At 42.1% G+C, this 21931-nt stretch overlaps 1 protein-coding gene and 1 long non-coding RNA gene across 7 annotated transcripts in view; one reads left to right on the top strand and one right to left on the bottom strand.

Annotated features, from left to right (window-relative positions):
* Window positions 1-6756: 6756 nt before the first annotated feature.
* LOC121688791 lies at window positions 6757-12426 on the bottom strand. 2 transcript variants are annotated; one of them, XR_006024694.1, is made up of 4 exons: window positions 11482-12426; window positions 11047-11399; window positions 9372-9512; window positions 6757-8689 (listed from the first exon to the last, which is right to left on the bottom strand). It is a non-coding gene; the product is annotated as an uncharacterized LOC121688791 (long non-coding RNA). The 2 variants fall into 2 exon arrangements; XR_006024695.1 differs by having other exon boundaries at window positions 6757-8616.
* The window catches only part of LOC121688790 (alpha-2-macroglobulin-like protein 1), a 31880-nt gene continuing 19326 nt past the window's right edge, over window positions 9378-21931 (top strand). Inside the window, exons 1-18 of one of the 5 annotated variants that reach the window (XM_042068626.1) lie at window positions 9378-9502; window positions 10543-10726; window positions 11334-11493; window positions 11577-11629; window positions 12269-12289; window positions 12422-12593; window positions 15261-15345; window positions 15490-15610; window positions 16667-16787; window positions 17183-17292; window positions 17387-17551; window positions 17643-17843; window positions 17996-18208; window positions 19701-19850; window positions 20274-20414; window positions 20551-20650; window positions 20987-21086; window positions 21241-21466. In XM_042068626.1, the coding sequence (XP_041924560.1) occupies window positions 9429-9502; window positions 10543-10726; window positions 11334-11493; window positions 11577-11629; window positions 12269-12289; window positions 12422-12593; window positions 15261-15345; window positions 15490-15610; window positions 16667-16787; window positions 17183-17292; window positions 17387-17551; window positions 17643-17843; window positions 17996-18208; window positions 19701-19850; window positions 20274-20414; window positions 20551-20650; window positions 20987-21086; window positions 21241-21466 (2397 nt within the window). In that variant the 5' untranslated portion in view covers window positions 9378-9428. Of the gene's footprint in view, window positions 9503-10542; window positions 10727-11183; window positions 11249-11333; window positions 11494-11576; window positions 11630-12268; window positions 12290-12421; window positions 12594-14890; window positions 15165-15260; window positions 15346-15489; window positions 15611-16666; window positions 16788-17182; window positions 17293-17386; window positions 17552-17642; window positions 17844-17995; window positions 18209-19700; window positions 19851-20273; window positions 20415-20550; window positions 20651-20986; window positions 21087-21240; window positions 21467-21931 lie in introns of those variants that run through there. The other 4 variants (XM_042068628.1, XM_042068629.1, XM_042068630.1 and 1 more) reach the window with 4 other exon arrangements.

Raw genomic sequence — 21931 nt, 5'->3', positions numbered from 1 at the left:
ACACACATAAACATAAACTTGTACACGCACACATGCACACAATTCAAGAATTTTTCCCGTCATCTACTTCCTGAATTTTTGGTCATTGATACCCGGGACACCGAACCACCGGGGTACATGGAATTTGGTGGGTATGTAGCCCCACTAGACTTTTACGGAAAAATTTTATTTCGTCCCCGGGGACCACCACCCCCCCACCCCACCCCCCACCCCTGTGCTGGGCCCCCCGAACCGCAAAAAAAAAACAGTTTTTCCTAAATAACTACCTGAACCGTGGCACTGAGGATGAAGAATCTTTTATGGTATGTTGGTCTCAAGGGCCCACATCAACCTGGCTCATAATCACTCATTTGTGATTGGAAAAACAATGGACGCTTCCAACAAGGACTGTAATTTACCGCAGCGAACATCTAATAAGGATAGGACGATGTTCACATGAAGTGTAATTCCCATTTCTTCTTGAAGCCGAAATAAATCTGAGGATGTTTATCGGACATGCTTGGTTTTTACTGCAGGTACGTTAATCTTGTAATATCAATAAGGACCTAGGTTACCGTTAGCGTTGGTTGAGTGATGGAGGCCCATTTGATTGATTGCATGTGTAGAAAACTATAAATGCGGTTATACCAAGCAAATTGATAGCAGCACTGTTTGTATCTTTCGACTCATTTATTGCACGTGCTACAAAATCATTCTGTGCAATGGAAGATTTACCAACGTTACACCGGTCTGATAGAGTTTTGCCTATACATGCGTGAGACTGAGACGCCTGTTTATTTTGTTTTAAGTGCGTGCAGGGTGTGAGAGGGGAATCGATGTGCTTTGATTCCATCTTGGTAGTTGTAGTCTGTGAAATTAAAAAGCACGTGTGTGTGAAGTATCCAAACAATGACACCTTCATTTCATTATGGCTGCTTTAGCAACACACCTTAAGCTACTGTGTAGTGGGTCCCATTTAGAAGTGGCTACTTCATTCGCGCTTTCCTTGACTCATGGAGCTGCGTGAATGTTATTACAACTTTTCGCCACGATATGGCAGTTTAAGTCCGCTTGATACTGTAAGGCGTAAGCCATTGGTTTCCAAAGGAGATTTTATTTGTGTCGCCAGCATAGCCTATTGACAATTTATTAGGGCCCGAGCACCGAAGGGCGCAAGGCCCTATTGTTTTCGTAAGGATTATTATTATTATTATTATTCAGTATTATTGTTATTCTACTTTTTTGCTTTCCTGTTTTTGAGGTGGTTAACATGGTCGAAAACTCTTGAAATGTGGCACACACGTCAGGTGTCACGCATCGCAGTTAGGTACAAGAGCTTGAGTGTGTTTGGGCGGGGGGGACTCGCTAGCGCCCCCTTAGGTGACTGATCCCGTGGTTGGCAAATATTTAGAGATGGTTAACATAATCGAAAAGTCTTGAAATTTGGCACACACATCAGGTGTCACACAAAGCAGCTAGGTAAAAAAGCTTGGCCCCGGGTATGGCCCATAGACTCGCTAGCGCCCTCTTACGCCCCCTTAGATGACTGATCCCGTGGTGGCCATATACTTTCAGCTACAAACACCAAATTTGGTAGGTGTGTGTATCTCCCCAAGATGAACAACTTTCGTATGTACAATGCATTAGCCACGCCCAACAGGAAGTGAGGTATTTGGGATTTTGTGCGGACTAAAATGTGATGAATTGTGATGCCAAAAGAGGTGTTTCCCATCGGTGAAAACGCATGAAATTTGGCACACACATCAAGTTCCAGAAGAGTACTCCTAAGAGCCCAAAAGATTCTGAAGGACTCTTCTCATCCTAACAATGGATTATTCCTACCGCTGAAATCAAGAAGACGCCTATGTAGTCACAAAGCCAGAACTGAGAGACTCAGGAGAAGTTTTTATCCCCAGGCCATCCGAACTCTGAACTCACACTATACTGACTTTGCACACATTCACTCCTCAGCACTCTCAAACATTTCCCAACTCTGAACTCACACTATACTGACTTTGCACTCATTCACTACTCAGCACTCATGACCCCCCCCCCCCCACACACACACACACACTCACACACACCTACAAGACTTTTAGCACTTTTACATCCCTCTCCCTATGCTACAGACCTTTTATTTATTTTCTTATTTCATCACACGTCAAAACACACACACACACACACACATATCTGACTTTCTCCAACTTTTGCACATCGCCATAGAACTTTTTATTTATTATTTTTGATTTCTCCTCCATCTACCCATGTCCTTGATTGCCTAGCCTTTCTGCCCCCCCCACCCCCATCCCCTTCTTCACTGTCATCACTCACATACATCATACATACAGTACTCTGCTTGCAATAGTAAGTCCCTGCCCCCCCCCTACATACACAGCACATTATTTCATCAGGAAGCTTCTCCAACACACATCCCCAACATACTTACAGCACACTGCCCACACACACACACACACACACACACAGTCACTGCTCCACTCCCCTCCCGCCCACACACACATCTTCACTGTCATCACTCACATACAGTACATCATACATACAGTACTCTGCTTGCAATAGTAAGTCCCTGCCCCCCCCCCCCCCCTACATACACAGCACATTTCATCAGGAAGCTTCTCCAACACACATCCCCAACATACTTACAGCACACTGCCCCCCCCCCCCCCAATACACAGCACAGCACACAGATACACACACCAAATTTGGTGGATGTATGTAACTCCCAAAAAACAAACAACTTTTGTATTAACATGCCATTAGCCACGCCCACAGGAAGTGAGGTAATTGAGATTTTGTGCATTGTGGACATGATCAATTTTAATGTACTCCTCCTAGACGGTTGATCCGATTCATGTCAAAGTTGGTATACATGACGCCGAGATGTTCCTGATTATAAATTGTGAAGCTTTTTTTTGATATGTTGTAATTTGACGAAATGGAGAAATTATTAATTTTAATACCCTTCCACATAAACAATAAATGTGTCATAATTCACCATGCATGGCTTGAAATGTTTTACATTTCACAGGTCATTGAAGACCATGTCAATGATAATATTCACAGGCCCATAATGCATGTTTGGCATAGCACCACCAACTGGCAACAGAAAGAATGACAATTATACTGATGTCATATAATCAATTTGAACATACTCCTCCTAGAGGGTTTGTCAGATTCATTTGAAATTTGGCAAATATTATGCCAAGATGTCGCTGATGTTAAATTGCGAAGGGATTTTTGATAAGTTATATATTTGATATGATTTTAATATCTCACCACAAAAACAGGAAATGTGTCATAAATCACAGTGCATTGAATGAATGGTCTGAAACTTCTCAGGTTAATAGATATCATGATTATGATGATATCCAGACACCCAATGGGCCAGCCTGACATAGCGCCACCACCTGGCCAAGCAGAAAATGTGCCAGAAATGGACAATGCCTTAAGTGATTGATCTGAAACTTTATAAAATATCGGATATCATTATTGTGATGATATTCACATTCGTAATTCACAGGCCTAGCATAGCGCCACCATCTGGCCAAGCAGGAAATGTGCCAGAAATGTTCTATGCTTTGAATGAATGGTCTGAAACTTCTCAGGTTAATAGATATTATGATTATGATGATATCCAGACACCCAATGAGCCTGCCTGGCATAGCGCCACCACCTGGCCAAGCAGGAACATGTGGGAGAAATTGGCAATGCCTTTATTGATTGATCTGAAACTTTACAAAATATTGGATATCATTATTGTGATGATATTCACATGTGTAATTCACATGCCTAGCATAGCGCCACCATCTGGCCAAGCAGGAAATGTGCCAAAAATGTTCAATGCTTTGACTGATTTATCTGAAATTTTACACAAAATTAGATATCATGATGATGACATTCAAATGTCTTATTAACATGCCTTACATAGCGCCACCAATTGGCAAGATAAGGAATGTGTTTTTTCCACGTCTGTTGGATATCACCAACAGATGCATCAGATTAATCAGATTAGCACACACATCAAATATGTACATTTCAGAAGCGCACCACGTCGGTGCTTTGTTGGGTTCCGCAATGTCACGGGTTGCGGCCCGCAGGTGCTCGGGCCCGCCATTGCCGCTTGCGGCTATATTGTTGTAAATAGGCCTACCTTATAATCCTACCTGTAGCTTAGGGAAGCTAACAGCTTTCTATTAGGATCTAGTTTGTTAGTTACAGTTTTGTCATAACTCCCTGATGCATTTTTGCATTTAGAATAGCCAGAGCGTGTATATCTCAATCGGAAAATTAAACAATATCGGGTGCCTATGGACTAGGCTGGGTGAACCCAGCCTGATCTGCCCGCTATTTATTTTTTGATTTCTTAAAAGATTGAGCTTGGTCTGATGAAAGCCAGACTAGCCATGGACCTCAGTTACACAATGCAAGGGAACATGAATCAGCCTATATTTGCACGAACAATAACGGACAAAAGCTCTTCAACTTTGGCCCGTTAAAATGTGTATGAACAGTCTAGCGACGCATTTCATCAAGGACCATTTGGAATGTCAGTTATTTGCACCACTGGTTAGATGTAAAACAGCATTTCGTTTCAGACTACTGTTACTTAATTTGTGCATTAACAATAACGTTTCAGACTACTGTTACTTAATTTGTGCATTGACAATAAAGTGTTACATGAACTAAAGATGACTAAAATCTTATGTAGAAGAAGAAACATTCACAAAAAATCCATCCATCCAAAAATGACCTTTGTTTTTGATAGCTGTTGAAAACGGCATGGAACTGACAGATGTTTTGTTTATAAATACATAAAAAATAAATAAATAAATAACATTATGCTGATACCTTTTGCTTTTCCCAAATACAATGTAGCCTACAGGTGTAAGTGACCTTTTATCAATCCAGTTGCAATGGATGAACTGTGATGAACTGCCCTACTTGTGATTGTTTAGAGATTTTAAAGGTTTTATAACAATGCTACATCTTCTTTGGCTATTCTACAATCTATTCACCTTTTAGCGCCAGTAGGCTACTTTCTGTGCAGCCGCACACACACACTCAGGCATGCCAAACAAGCATACACAAAAGTTTCAAGAGTGGGGGATGGAGTAAAATATGGAGACAAATTGAAGTGTGATTTATTTTCGCGGAACGGATGTACAGGACTGAGCGGCGGTCATATTTTGTACCGCTATGCGGTACATCTAGTTTGGTTACATTTTACTTGACCGTGTCGACATAAGAGTGACATGACACTGTCATGAACAAGTCATAAAAAAAGTCAAACATTTATGACATATCGCCACTGTTATTAAGTGACATTCGGTTTTTGTCATAAGAAGTTATGGTTAAGATTAGGGTTAGGTTTAAGGTTAGGGTTAGAGGTTAGGATTTGTCATGACAGTGTCATGTCGATACTGTCAAGTAAAGTGTTACCGATTATTTTAATGTTTGAATTGAAATCGGAAGAAATCTCAATCGTTTTTTTTACACTTACAACGTTACACTTAAAACGTTATTTTACCTCTACACAAAGGGAGGAGGACAGTTAGAGAGGGAAAAAATGTCACAAGGATGTTGTTGGAGAGTTTATACTAGGATCAGAAAGTCTAAAAAAACATCCTATGCTACCTTCATGCGAGTTAAGCCTTTCTTGCCATTTAATTGCAAATGTAAGTGGCTGAAGTTGCAAATTATTGCTTAAAAAACACTAAAATGAAGATATGGTCTTCAATTTCTCTACATGCTGCTCAGGCACTGCATGGGGATGGAATGCACTGCCACAGTGATTTCTCTAAAAATTTATTTTGACCATTACTTCAAAAGTTGAAGTAAACCTTTAATCAGATCCTACAGAAATAAAGCAAGGAAACAAGGCAAGGCTTCTAGTGAGTTCTAGACTAGTGACTGTGCTGGAAGTTGCAGTGTGTGTTATCGAAAAACAATGCCCCGCTTCTTCTACAAAAACAATGAATGCACCACTGACATTCCCACGTCAACAAAATTAAATTATACATGCTTGATTCGTTTGCTGAAATCAATTATGGAGCAGTAACCATTAAGTAAAGCCTTGTAGAGAAAAGTTTGATCATTGGCGAACAATTTCTCAAGGAACAGGGATTGAGCCTTACTCTGACAGTTTTGTCCCCAAAGTGATTGGAGAAAAAATCCCTCCTGTGTTGACTGAATTGCGAAAAGATGAAAACAACCAGATAGATAGATACTTTATTGATCCCCAAGGGGAAATTCAAGGTCTCAGTAGCCTACAGACATCACACACAACATGCACTTACAGCAGAAAGGGTAAAAATAAGTATATACATATAACAAAACTCCACTGTACGATAGAGACAGGAGAAGATAAGAAAAACTAACAAAACTAAATACTAAATATAAATTAAATGTAAAAAATCCACAGTGTGCTTGAGGATGATGAAGCATGAGACGCTTGCAGTGACAGCCATCACAGATCTTCATCAAAACTGTGTGCTATCCTGAGTCATACAAATTCACATCAAAAGCTACTCCCTGGGGATGTAATCATGAGAAATTTGTATGTGACGTGTTTATAGATATATAAGAAATCTCATGAAAAAGTACAAAGGTTTAGAGAAGGACAGTGAAGGGAAACTGAAACTAACACTTAACCGAAACCACCAGTATTTCTACCAGGTGCAAACTCAACTTGGGGTGTGCAAACTGGAATCTGCCCATTTTGTTGTTTGGACAGAAACGGATTTGCATGTTGAGCAGATTTTATTTGATTTGGAGTTCTGAGGTATGAAAAGCAAGAACATTTTCGACAGACATTATTCTAGAGTTAGTTGGCAAGTTTTACACAAAGCTTTCATCTACCATGGCCACTGTGTCCTTACAACCTGGAATATTTGCCTCAGTTGAATCACATGGCTCTGATTGTGCTGCAAGTGCCAGTGGCCAAGAAAGAACCTGGTGTTTCTGTGGCCAGGTTGAGTTTAGAAAGATGGTTCTATATGTGACAATGCAAAATGTCATATTAATTGGTTTCACTACTCATGTATTAATGTTATGATTGCACCAAAGGGAACCTGGTATTGCCCACAGAGCCAAAAGCTACCCCAGTCTCTTCCAAAAAAGAAAGAAACCTCCAAAGTAATAAAACAAAAAATAAAACTTTTTTAGTTGGCTGCTGTGAAGTTTCACTGATACTTTATTTTTCCTTTAATAAATCTGTGTTCTGATGATAGTGAAATGCTGTGTGTTCTCTTCCACAACAATACAATGGCTTAATGACTGTAAATTAACAATCATTTATATAATTTTAGCCTACTGTATATATAGACACAGAGACATGGATTCATTTATATTTTCTATTGCCAAAGTGCATATAAAAATATATTTACAGTAGGTAAAAATCAACTACTGATGGACAAAAGTTTACCAGAGCACAACAGACAAGTCCAATCTTATATGCTACAATAACCATCACTATCTACACATCAAGAAATTAATTGACCCCCCCCCCCCCCCCTTTTTGCCCTTTGATTGAGATGAGCATTTGTGAGTTCAGGAACTGATGTTGGACAAGAAGACCCCCCCCCCCCCAAAATAGTATTTCTGGCCCACACAACCAATCACACGCTCAACATGAATCCTGACGTGGGCAATTTTCCTTGTGGTTTCTAAGTGAACAGGAGCTACTGTAACTGTGACTTTCCAGGAGTGAAGGCTGGAATTTGTACATGAGCCATTCTACAACCAAAAGTGGCCTGAATATTTAAGCCATGGTCAGCAAGAACTAGATCACCAAGTATGTTGTCCAAAAAGCCACAGTTTTCAGTTATGTTTTTGTTGCTACTCTTCCTCCCCATGCATTTGAATTGTAGGAGACTGTGCCCTGGGGATTGTAATACCAATCAAGAATTGAACTGTGTTATGGTGCTTGTAGGAAGACCATGTTTTTGCTCTGGCTATAGACGGACGTTCTATAAAAACCTCAAAACAGTCAATAATAACAGCAAATATTTTCCCAAAATGTTTCCTGAATTGCATTGGCATGTTTTTTTTGTTTTAAACTGTTCTCTTTCTGGCCATATGATAATTGGCTTCATGCGAATAAACATGACATCGGTGACTATCCTTGTAGCAGTAACTATTGACACATTGAATGCATATGACAGGAAAGTTGAGGAAACATTTAGCCTAAGATGCATCAATGTAAGCATCAACTGCTTAAACTTATCAAGTGACTTCTTCACAGGGAGGTGGGAACTAAGGAATGTGAAGAGTAACAGTATCTGGTATGTATGTAGGCCAGTGAAAAATAATAACTTTCCATCCTTATCAACAAAGGCCCTTTGGTCATAGGAAGTGAACAAATGTGCAACATCACTGAATGTTTTCAGTTCTAAGACTTTGGAGTTCAGTGTTCATAGCCTCAATGACATCACCAGTCAATTCAGTTTGAGTCCCTGTACAGCACAAATTATCGCTGACATAATCACTTGTGTTGGGGTCATCAGTCTCAGCAGCAGCAGCAGTAGCTTCAGCCTCCAGTCTCTGCTGGGTTTGATTCATGTGACGCTTGTAGCGTGAGTTCCCTGTTTCTTTGGGTGACCGAGGTTCCTCCTTGCTGACCTGTCAGTCCAACAGATGGCACCAAATCTGGGTCATCCTTTTGGTAAAGGTCAGACTTCCTACCAGTAATACACTGAAAAATACAGCACATTTTAGCTCTACGTTTTAAGAACGATCAGAATAACATATTAAGTCAATGCCACATGCGGTAGCTTGATATGAATAATATTATATCAATGTCAATGTCAGCTTTATCTAGGCCTATCACATTTAAAATAGCCAGTGTCCTACCAAAGTGCTTTACAGTAAAATAAGCAAACAGTAAAAACAATAAAAGCAATAATTGTTTTTACTGTTTATATTACAAATATTATTATTATATCATACACTAGAAATCAATCAACATGAAATGTTTTTCAAAGAAGGAGGCTGCCCAGAGTGGAAGTGCATGGTCCTGCAATCCAGTCCTCAAAGAGTGGAGTGCACGCACATCTCCAAATTTAAACAGGTGCTGGGTAAAAGGCTTAGCCGACAATTGAAAAATAAAAAGATACCCGCACACTGTTTCTATAAGCTCCCAGAGTGGTTTATTAACACAACGTTTCGACCAGAGGTCTTCGTCAGGTATACCTTCAGGTGTATCTTTTTATTTTTCAATTGCCTGCAATCCAGTCCCTCAGGAGTTTAGACTTGTAGGTTATAGAGTGTATTGACATCATTAACTGCCAAATGTGGAAAGACAATATTGTCCCAAAGTTAATGATTTAGGGGGCTAACAGGAAAAGGTATCAGGGGAATGGGATGTTTCCTAGTACCAGTGGTGACCGTTACAGCAGTGAGTCTTGTGTCCAAACCCCTGGAGACACAGAAGAATGTTCCTCTGGAGGATCTGCACTGCCCTGGGGCTGCTGGCTGCCGTGGGTTACGCTAACCCAGCACCAAGGCCGTAAGTGAAGCTGCACACACACACACACACACACACACACACACACACTCACACACTTAAAAGACGTTCTAAGAATGTCCTCTAAAGCAGTGTTTCTCAAAGTGTGGTCCGGGGATCACTGGTGGTCCGCAAGCTATCCCAAGTGGTCAGCGAGCAGACGTGGTAAAATATAATATAGATGAGTTGTTTGCCATATTGAACCAACTTGTTTGTAAATTCAAACAGTTCTGCAACACTGCCTATGTAAGCTATGCCACTTGAAATCATATGAATCCTCAGACACAATAAGCACTCTGACACAATAAGCAAGGTGCAAAGATAACAAGTAAGTTGAGTATGAGTGTTCAGTGAGTAAGCCTATTGTGTAATATACTGTTGAAGTAGGTCTACTATTATTTTTTTTAGCTAGGTGGTCCGTGATTTTTTTTTTTTTATTGGTTAAGTGGTCCTTGGTCTGAAAAAGTTTGAGAAACACTGCTCTAAAGGTATTGTAAGGAACATTCCCTGTTGGCTATATTAAGCCGGTGCCAACACTGACCACTCAGGTCAGATACCTGATGAAGACCTGAGTGGTCGAAACATTGTAACCTGCCATTAAACTGGGAGCATACAAGGCAGTGTGCGGATATCTTTTCTTCCTTCTAAGATATTTGACATACAGTAAGTTGCTAATAAAAGTGTTATGAATAACCTAAATGAATAACCAATACATGGCAGGACTTTTTACAATGCACACACAGCCCTATATGTTCACACAAACAACAAGACACAGTGTGGGGTTACATGCAAACGAATAATCTGATTTCAGTCTGATTATACTCTTTACTTGGTCACCCGCTAGGAGGCTGGCGGTATCTTGGTAGGGTCCCAAATGACAAAGAACACACGCGCACACACACAAACACACACACACCATAGACACAGTCTGTTGTCTGTTGTCTGTTGTCAACTGTAGTCTGTTGTCATTCACAGCCTTATTCATGACACAGTTCACCAGTGAGTGGTGGGTAAATCTAGTGAGTCGCTGTGCATCTCCACAGGTCTTTTCTTGTGACGTTCCCTGCATCCATAAATTCTGGCTCACATGCTAAAGTGTGTGTGAGCTTTTTAAAGCCCTCAGCTGAGCCCACTGTCATGTCCATCTACCTGAACCATAAGGACAACAACACACTGCTGCTACAGGAGCCAGCAGACACTGAGTTCCACCGCTGCTTCCAGATTCAGGTCAGTCATTGTCTTAGTTAGTTTAGTTAGTGTAATGCCAATATGGCAGTTTTCTACTCATGTACCCTTCTGCTGCCAAAAGTCGACATATGAATACATTGTGTCAATCTTGTGGTATGTTGCATACATTGTGGCAATCGTGCCAAGCTTGGTGTCAAGAAGCCTTGCACACACACAGTGTGCCCAAAATAGCTGCCTGCAATGTTACCCGTGCCAGTGTCTCTATGCAGTGTTGCCCATGCCAGTGTCTCTATGCAGTGTTACCCGTGCCAGTGTCTCTATGCAGTGTTGCCCGTGCCAGTGTCTCTAGGTAGTGTTACCTGTGCCAGTGTCTCTAGGCAGTGAAAGTTGTGCCAATGTCTCTAAGCAGTGATAGTGAGCAGGGTTAGCTGTGTACAATGCATCAATCAAAAGATCTGTAAATCCCCTGTAGACTCCTGTGGTGATTTTCGGAAGATCGGGAGATGTTTCTATTTTCTCCTTGGCTCTTGAGCTGATGAAAGAGTTTGAGCAAAATAGCAGGTGTTTTTACTTTCTCCTCTAGACTTTTGTCCTGATGAAAAAGTTGGGACACAAGATAAGGGCATGTTTTCATGTTCCCCTCCAGGCTCCTGTGGTGATGACCATGTCCGTCCAGAAGATCCGTGTAGAGGTCAAGGGTCAAACGTTTAATCTGATGGAGGAAAGAAAAGTCCTATTCAACCCCAAACCAGCTCCCATCACCTTTATTCAGACAGATAAGCCTATATACACACCTGGCCAAACAGGTAAGTGGAGAGGAAGGTGCAGAGGGCTTCACACAGCATACCTGCCTTAACAGATCTGATTATAACATTGTCATCTTCTGCAGTGCATTTCAGAGTGATCTCATTGGACACAAAGTTTATCGCAGTTAATGGAGAGGTGAGGCAAAGAGAGCTCCCACTATGTGACAATCCTATGCAAACTGAATGTAACCAAAGGTTTTAGGCGGGGATCACATTAGCCAGCGGCCAGCGGTTGAACAAGCTGAGCGTTGAACTTGGTTCAACTTTCAAAGCGCAGCATGGGTGTATTCAATTGTCAGTTAAGGCAAACCATTTGTGTTACCATAGGAACGAGGTAGAACTTATTATGGTCTGAGCGTTGTGTTACGCTTGCTGCTGCCACTTGCTGCTGGCTGTGATCTCCGCCTTACTTAAATGTCAACACTGGCCTCATGGACTTTGGTTTGTCGCATAAAGAACCTGACTCAGGTGCTGTGTGTTGATCCCAAATTGGTTAACCCAAATATCAGCCAAGTCCAGAATGTATCGGACCAAGAGCCAACCCAAATCTGTTCCCCAGTCAGCAGCTGCTGGAGTAGCCCGCAATCATGTGGGCTAGTGATTCAAACCACTTGTTCTGTGCTTCAGCCAATGAAATCTAAATGCATACCAGAGGAGGACTTTAACACATTTAACTTTTATGATGTCATGCCCTGCGACTACAAATAATTGACAATATGTTTGATTACTTTATTCACAACTGTCCTTGTAACATCTCTTTTTCCTACTTTTGCAGTATCCAGTTGTGGAACTTAAGGTAACACAATCCATTATTGCATGAGCATATTGTTGTATATCAGAAGTGTTTGTAGATCATCCACTGCAATATAAACATGTAAGAGTCTCAGCTGTAAGAGTCTCTGATTCACCTCTTGTCCTGTTTAAACAGAATAGTGGAGGGACCAGGATTGGGCAGTGGCTGAACTACTCGTCACAGGGCCAGATCCTGGCTCTCTCCCACACCTTGAGCTCAGAAGCACCGGAGGGGGCCTACTTCTTCTACGTTTACACCAATCAGGACCATGCCACGGCGACCCATGGCTTTAGAGTGAAGAAGTACGGTATGTCCGATAGCCCAGCTCTTTAATATGAAGAAATCTGACAACCTAGCTCTTTAACGTGTAGAAATACAGTAGGCCTATGTCTGACAATTCAGCTGTTTACTGTAAAGAAATATGGTACTATACTATTTGTACACATCTTAAAGGAACACACCCACTTTTTGGGATATTAGCTTATTCACCATCTCCCCCAGAGTTAGATAAGATGATACAGTGGCGCCGCCAGCCGTAATCCTGTACGCATGTGCGTACAATTTTTCAACGCTTTATTCATGAAATCATTCAGTATTACAACAATAAAAATAGCTTATAGTTAAAAATAGTAAAAATAGCAGTTATAGTTACAGTGAGATTAGGCATTGCATAGAGTCACTCTGTTTGGAACATTGCAGTTCGGGTTTCAAGATTGATAAGATTCAGGTAATGTGTAGGCTAAAATATGGATCGTCTCAAAGTTTGGGACAAACAGCAGTGTAGGCAAATCCTTATTGTTAGGTTACATAGCTGTCTTTTCTCTAGGCCTCTCGCAAATCGCGACATAAGCTCATTGGTTTCTTTTTTCATTTCTTTCCCTTGTTCGCGTGTTGGATAGTGTTGGGTATAATGCATTTAAAGCAATGTTCACGTCATGTGAGCCAGAGCCGATATGGCCAGAGCTGCTTGCTCTGTAAAGGTATTTCTGTCCCACCCAAATTGCATTAAAATGGTGCATTAAAATAGCGCCCTGGGCCATGGTGCGTACTATAGAATACAACCCTAGCGGCGCCCCTGAGATGATACATACCCTTCTCGTTTCCATGTGTGCAGTAACTCAGTCTGAAGCACCCACCATTAGCATAGCTCATTGAGGTGGGCAGTTCCAACTAGCCTATCTCCCAAAAGTGACGAAATAATAGGGATGTGACGCTCGAAGCTGACGTTTCGAAACAGTGTCGAGCTTCCGAAACGCAAGTGTTTCGAACAGTGTTTCGAAGTGTGGTTCAAAACGCCCATGTCACGTGACCATGGCTTAGTGAGGCTTCGTGGTGTTTCAATTTGGTTTGGACAGGTGGCACACTTGCCGCGCGAGCCAATTACCCGAGTAAACACCTGTTTGATCTAAATTACAAAGTCCCAGAATGCTTAAAAGTCATTCAAACACATCCTATCTTTGTGGTTTTTTTGTGAGGAGAGAGATTTTAAGAGAAATAGCGACATAGAGACATATAGAGATATAGCGATTTATAGTGCATTCTTGTGATTGATAGGTTAGTGATATAGATTAATTGACAGGCTAGAGACAGACAGTAAGCGATAGTTTAGATAGATATAGTCTAGTGACGTTAATATTTAGATAGTAGCAGAAGTAAAAAAAATATATGACTGATGCCTTTATTTCAAGAACAGCTGACCCTTTGAAATACTGGCAGGAGAGGAGAGTGGTTTATCCAAACCTAACTGTGATGGCAAAAAAATATTTGTGCATGCCAGCAACAAGTGTGCCTTGTGAAAGAATTTTTTCCAAGGCTGGGGAGGTTTATTCAAAAACAAGAAACAGATTAAATGCCAAGACGGCAGAACAACTGTTATTCCTAAATAAAAATGTATGTTGACATACAAAAAATGTGTTGTTTATTTTTCCCATGTTGTACCTGATTAGTCTAACCTGCTTCACATGTATCCTTTATTTCCCTACAACATGTTCCCAAAAAAAAACCCTGGGCCATAAGCATAGCCTACATTTTAAAACCATTGTAGCATTTTCCTCTCCAGCATATTCCAAAGGATAATGTACTATGAAACTGAAATAACAAAACATCTAACTGGCAGATATAAAAACGCTCTAGGTACTGAACGCATATACTAGTCTGAAATTTCTAAGCACCAGCAGAGAGTCGAACACCGGCCGCTCTGGCCGAATGCAAGTGAGTTAACCACTAAACCACGTGGCTGTGGACGAAATCTTGCGTTCCATGTTGGCTATTTATATTCTTCGTCTGAAGCAGTTGTGCTTCACGGTCAAAATGTGATGTTAGCAAAACTGGCCACTAGATGTCACCATGGAGTTACGTGTGTCGGATTGTTTCGAAACCTCGACACATTCCGGCGCAATTGCTTCGAACGTTTCGTTGTTTCACAAAGCCTCGTTCTGCCCATCCCTACGAAATAACTCAAACATTGTTCTATTTACATGTTGTAACTAGTATACAGTAAATACAACGTGTACAAATTTCAATGTAAAATGCAAATGCAAATGCAGCGATTTTCTAATCATAGGTTATACATGCTTGGAACTACATTCTCATTCAGACGAAGCACTGCTACTGCCGCTTTTCAGGTGCTGTGTGCAAATCACTCCACCCAAGTAGCAGTGCTTTTCCTAAATGAAAACATAGTTCCAAGTTTGAATATGCTTAGAAAACTGCCTATCTGTAGTTTGTATGTTGTAAAGTTCTTTTGTAGTGTTCTAGTGTTCTTTTGTCACCTTTGGGTGCTATGGCTAGTTGGAACTGCCCACTTCAATTCACTATGCGAAGCTATGCTAACAATGGGTGCTTCAGACTGAGTAACTGCACGCACAGAAGAAGAAGGGTATGTATCATCTTATGTAACTCTGGGGGAGACAGTGAATAAGCTAATTTCCCAAAATGTTGGCATGTTCCTTGAAATAAACTCCCTCTGATTTAGTGCTGCCTAAGTTTGAGGTAACAACAGACCATCCCTTTGTGGTCAGTGTCGGCTTAGATGTCCTCGAGCTAAAGGTGTGCGGAAAGTGAGTCTTCATGCACACTCAGTTCCTTTTTGTCTCTCTCTCTCTCTCTCTCACTCACACACACATGCGCACACATTCATGTACACATACATTATGATTCTTTGGAGTTCTAACCCCAATTCTAAAGCAAGGCTCTGTTCTCAGATACACTTATGGGCTGCCTGTACCAGGTTTGGTTTTAATGGTTTTGTGCCGTCATGCGAGAGCCTGGATGCTGAGCCTGGGTGAAACCCTCAGTCCTCTGTGTCTCAATGCTTCCCTGGAGGTAGGTCTCTGGTCAGGTGCCCATGCGGACCCAGGTTCGAATCTAACCTAATGTAGTCTTCAGAACCCACCCCACACTTCACTCACTCCCTGCCTACTCTACATTGTCATCCTGATGAATGCTTAAAAAAATACAATGGATGCCTTAAAGCCCCCTAAATATTTTCATACCTAAAAGTAACAGTTCCAGAATCATTTTGATGGCACATAAACTCTTCTGACACACTCTGAGCAGGTCATGATTAATGTGACGTCTTCTGCAATCACTGACTGTACCTTCAAGCAAAAATGTGGTACCTGATGCCTTAAGATAGCCTGACGAGCCAGAACCACATTAAAATGTAGGGTCTGGGCACTCACCGTTGACAGTGCTCAGTCCGAGGGGCGGGATAAACGGTTGTCTTTCAAATTCCCTCTGCACGCAATAGGACAGCTCATGCGTTCCCACCCATGCGTTTTCCCACCAGCGGAGCTAGTTGGCTAGTTCAAACTTTTGCCAACTTAAAAAAAACTTATCTCGTGTCACGCTGTTCGCCAATAGCAATATCCATCTTCTTTGTTTTCAAATAGCCAGGAATTCAAGTCAAACCGTTGCAACTCTGCCATCAATTATTATGTTAAGCCTGCCTAATGTCTCTATACACGATTTGATTGGCCTGATAGAAATGTAATTTTTCCAGCTCACAAGCCAACGGAGAGTTGCTAGACTAGCCCTGGCAGCAAATGTAATTTTCTGCCGCTAGGGTGCGTCTAGATTTCTAGGCTAGCCTTAAGAGGCACACTGATCCTGACTTCTAGCTAGTCCATCCTGCTTGCAAGTGTGTAAGTGTGTGCATTTGTGCGTGTGTGTGTGTGTGTGTGTGTGTGTGTGCGCGTGCGTGCGTGCTTGCAAGTTGCAAACAAAGGGATGTATGACCTGTTGAATTGGGTTGAAATTCAGAGGGATCACAACATCATTTTGACACACTGGTGCACACAGTGACGACTGTGTCGAGTATACTCAGCCCTTAAAGTGTCTGAAGGGCTCTATGTAACTAACCTGTTTTCATCCCCACAGATGGGTGATTCAGGCTGTGCTTCTCATGTGTTCAACATGACATTTTTTACTGACAGTGGCTTTGCTACAAAGCTAGACGATGCTCTTGATTTCAATGCCACAGTCATTGAGGAGGAAACAGGTGAGTAAATGATAAAGAGGAAAAGCATATTTTATTGCTTCCTGATGCCCATTCATATAGGACAGCATCCACAAACACACACACAGAGAAAACAGCCATGATAGAATAACAAATCCACACATACTGTAAGGGTTATGATATGGATTTGGACTGATGCTAGAGTTGTTGTTGTTGTTGTTAGGGCGATGGTAGCATAGTGGTCATTAGGAGCTAGGAAAGCCTGCAGTTGCCAGGAAAGTTGTGGGTTCAATATCCAGCTTCCACCGTTGTGCCCTTGAGCATGGCACATGGCATGGCAACCCCAAGTTGCCCTTGTGATATAATTGAGATATGTCTCTCTGGATAAAAATGTCTGCTAAATGAATAAATGTAAATCATTATTTTTACAATTTCAGAGGTGAGCAAGTCCATAACTGCAAGAATCTGGATTTCCTACTCCCTTGGAAGCATCACATTTGAAGAGACCCCAAACGTGTATGAATATGGATCAGTTGTGGAGGGAAAGGTATGGTCTGGACTAAAACTTCTTCTGTGAATTTCCCTGCCTGCCTATTTGCATATTACACTCTTGCTTTGTCCTCTCTGCTCTGCTACCACAGATCAGAATGAGGCATTTTAATGGAACAAGTGTTGCATATAAGCCAGTCTATCTGTATTTACATGCACACCAAGAGCCCCTGATGAGCATCACCACTGACTCTGATGGACTGGCCAGTTTCTCTTTCCACACCGCTGCTCTCAATAAGGACAACATCCTCCTGTTTGTAAGACCCTCACTGACCTTAGCAGAGCTGACCCTCTGATTACATTGAACAAATGCACATTGCACATTCATATGATGTCACTTATTTGCAGGCAAGGGTCCCCTTCTATGACCAAGGAATATTTTGGGTTACATTGCACAGGAATCCATCTCAGCTACCAGCCTCACACAGCTCTCTATACATCACAAGCCCAAACGAGCCTCTGAAGTGCCACACAGTTGCAACCATTAGCATTCGCTATGTCTTCACTGGAGAGACCTTCACCACAGACACTGTGGACATAATTTACCTGGTGTGTGTGTGTGTGTACCTGTAAGGGATTTCAATACCATTAGAAAGAGTGCATCTATGAAAAGAAAATGTCTTACTTCCACCTCAGCTCTTCAGACAAGCCATTTTAAAATTGTCTACACGGGACACTGGGTTATTTTTGGTGTGTTGCAGGTTTTATCCAATGGTGAGATTGTTCACCATGGGTTTGTGAAGGCTCCAATAAAGATCACCCAAACTGTAGTTGAAGGCCAGGTGTCCTTCGAACTGCCTGTCACACCTGAGATGGCTAATTTCATGGACATTCTGGTCTACTGTGTCTTTCCCAGTGAGATGGTCTTGGCAAAAAGCAAGCGATTTCAAACGGAAAAGTGCTTCAGAAGCAAGGTAAGGGAAGGTGAAGTATGATGCTTTAATGTCTAGCAGCAGTGAAGTTGATCGCAACATGTAACATTTCTCAATTAACCAGACAGATCATAAACCACATATGCCTTCATACACCAGTATGCAGCCAACCACCACCAACCAACCCTACGGTTCTCAAGATATTCACAGAAAACTGTGTCTGCCCTACCCTCCTTTCGGGGGGTCCAGTCCAGCGGGGGGGCTACAGATCAAAACGAAAAATGACGGTTCCATGCTATCCATGTGGGGGTACATGCCCACCAAGTTTTGTGTACCCCGGTCTTTCAGTGTCCCGGGAGTCCTTGTTGGTGTACGTCACTAAATGTACACACAAATTATTTTATTGTAAGGCCCCCCATGAACGAAAGTACACAAAACTTGGCATGCATTCGGAGGGTGTCATAATGATCCTACACTTTTAATTTCGTGCAGTTTTGACCTTGTCAGCCAGAGATATTGTGATGAAAACACCTAATTTTTTGCTTTTTAATTTTTAACTAGGTGGCGCTATACATGAAATAAGTGGTTATGGGATGGGTTGACATGCCCCCTTAAGACCAACATACATAAAAAAGGTGGACCTCCTAGGCCCTACGGTTCTCGAGATATTCACAGAAAACTGTCTCCGGCCACCTACAGGCCAGTTGGTGTATAGTAACATAAATTAATTTATTGTGTGGCCCCCCATGAACGGAATTCCACAAAACTTGGCGTGCATACAGAGGGTGTCATAATGATCCTACACTTCCAATTTTGTGCAGTTTTGACTATGTTAGGTCACAGATACCTTCAATTACAACACCTCATTTTTACTTTTTTGTGTTTAACTAGGTGGCGCTATACATGAAATGAGTAGTTATGGAATGGGTTGACATGGCCCCTCGAGATCAACATACAAAAAAAAAATGGTCCTCCTAAACCCTACGGTTTTCGAGATATTCACAGAAAACTGTGTCTGCCCTACCCTCCTTTCAGGGGGTCCAGTCCAGCGGGGGCGCTTCGCTGCGCGGCGGTCATAATTAGTAATATAATACTGTTTGATGACAGGATAGAGACGTGTTGATGTAGCCTAACAATATAATTGTAAAGTCCTAATGACCAGCCTACTTATTTGTATGTCCCACAGCTGACATGGAACGTTATTAACTGGCTCGGGAACTTTATTTTTTTGTTCTAACTGGTTCAGGAATGTCTATTTTAGGGTTGAAACCAAAACCGGAAACGTTAAAATACTGTTTCTGTTAGGAACGAACCAATTGGGGGGAGAAATCTGGTTCAAAGTCCTGGTGTAGAGTTTTGAAAAAATGACAAAGAACTTTGAAAATATGCGTAAACAGTTGTAAAAAACTGTAATTTACTGGTCTAACCTGCTGATTCTCCCCCCCCCCCAAAGTAAAACCTCCTGTCTACTACACAGGTGTCGGTGCAGTTCTCCCCCCCCCCCCCAAAGTAAAACCTCCTGTCTACTACACAGGTGTCGGTGCAGTTCTCCCCCCCTAAAGCGGTTCCTGGAGAGGAGAGCTCCCTGCAGCTGTCAGCTCCGCCTGGCTCACTGTGTGGCATCAGTGCTGTGGATCAGAGCATCTTTATCCTGGAGAAAGGCTCACGCTTGGATGCTAATATGGTTGATATACTTGTTCAGCGTGTAGTGTAGTTTCAATTCACTTTGAGTTTGCTCCAATATGTTTCCAATCTTCATTGGAATATTTGATGACAAAAGTAACAAATGGTCAATCAAGCATGACCAAGGGGTGTGGTTGGATTAATGAGGGATGTGGTGAACATATAATGAAAGGCTAAACATTTAAACATTTTAAATCAAGGTACAGAATGACCGACATTACCAAGTAAAATGACAGACCACATATGAATGATGTTAGGACATGCATGTTGTCTCTCCTCCTGAGCATTACCGGTATACATTTTTTATAGACACTTATCATCCATGTATTTCATATGATTCCTCTCTTGTCTCTCCTATGGTAGTGTATGCTGTCCACAGCAGGTTAGCTAGATTCTAGTTGTGTGTGTTTATGTTTCAATACAGATGTTCGGCATGGCACAGAGTCAGTTCCGTGGCATTCCCTCTCAAGTTCAAGATCGTTTTGACTGCCTTCACCTTAGACCTCGCCGATCCTCAATGGCCATGCAAACCAGCATCACAAATGATGCACACAGTGTGTTTGGGGTGATTTATACATAATACTCTGTATATGGTGTAGGTATTGTATACATCCACAGTGTGTATGGGGTGATTTATATGGTGTGGATATTGTACCCTGCTGACTTCAAGAGTATTTACCTGCTGACCTTGTTTATGGCAGAGATTAGGGCTTAAAGTGGCATCAGACCTGCATATCCGCACACCCTCCTGTGTTGTCTACAGGGGCCACCAATACACATTAATGGGTGCTGGTGAATATGGTCAGTTTGACAATGCAATGCTTGTCGCATTCACTTTATACTCATTATACAAGTTCCAGTTTCATTGATAAGCTTTATAGGGATGTGGTCAGAGGGCTGAGTCAGAATGAATGAGGGGGTGATGACTAATGTGTGTGTCTGAATGACTGAGGGGCATGACCAGAGGATTGAGGGGTGCGCCTGAATGACTGAAGGGTGTGGCTAGATGATTGAGGGGAGTGTCTGAATGACTCAGGGGTGTTGTTGGATGACTAAGGGGTATGGTCAGAGAACAGATGAGTGTGTATGAATGGTGTGTTCAGAGGACTGAGGGGTGTGATTCAATCACTCTCGTAGATCCTCCGGTGGCTGCTGCAGTTGGAGTAGCTTTCAACCCAGCTCAGACTATTCGCACCTTCTTCCCTGAAACATGGATCTGGGAGCTTACAGAAGTTGGGTAAGAGGGCACAAAACCTGCATCATGAAAATTATGCCTTATGTGCCTTATGTGACACAAATAACACAAAATGTACTCACACGAAAAACTCGAAAAAAAAAAGTTTTTATTGTTGCTATGGCACACTCCTCTGACCTGTGAACTGTCTCAACAGGGAGTCTGGAGAAGCACGAGTCCCTCTCACTGTCCCTGACACCATCACCACCTGGGAGACTGAGGCTTTCTGCCTGTCCCCCCAGGGCTTTGGTCTGGCCCCACCAGTTCAGCTCACAGTTTTCCAGCCCTTCTTCCTGGAGCTCTCCCTGCCGTACTCCATCATCCGTGGAGAGACCTTTGAGCTCAAAGCAACAGTTTTCAACTACCAGCCCAAGTGCATCATGGTAATATCTACACCTGCCAAATTCTGTGTGTTAGAAGTAGGCCTAGCTAGATGTCTACACATGAGGGGTTGTCCCCTCACTCAAATTGCTTAAGGGCTTGTGTCCACCAATCACGTTTTTTGCGCCAACGGCAGCTATTTTCTATGCAAATCCTACGAAGTTTAGCGTTCTCAGCGCCCGGCGGCAAAATAGCCCTCTGCACTTTCCGAGCGCTGAAAGTTGAAATCTGTTCAACGTTTAGAACAGCGCTGGCCTCGTCAATGTCACTTCTCTCTCGAGGACCAATCAAAACTTTGTAACCTCGCAACAATAAACACTTTGACGAAGAGCTCTGAAAATGAGGTTGAGGGCGCGCTGTCAGCACAAAAAATACGATTGGTGGACACAGGCCCTAAATGCTATAGCCCAATGTGAAGATGAGAGTTGTTTGGTGTAATGGACTCCCATCCTGAGGCAACAGAACAT

This window comes from Alosa sapidissima, chromosome 17 (genome assembly GCF_018492685.1).
Source record: "Alosa sapidissima isolate fAloSap1 chromosome 17, fAloSap1.pri, whole genome shotgun sequence".
NCBI lineage: Eukaryota > Metazoa > Chordata > Actinopteri > Clupeiformes > Clupeidae > Alosa > Alosa sapidissima.
This window is presented reverse-complemented; position numbering and strand designations above follow the sequence as displayed.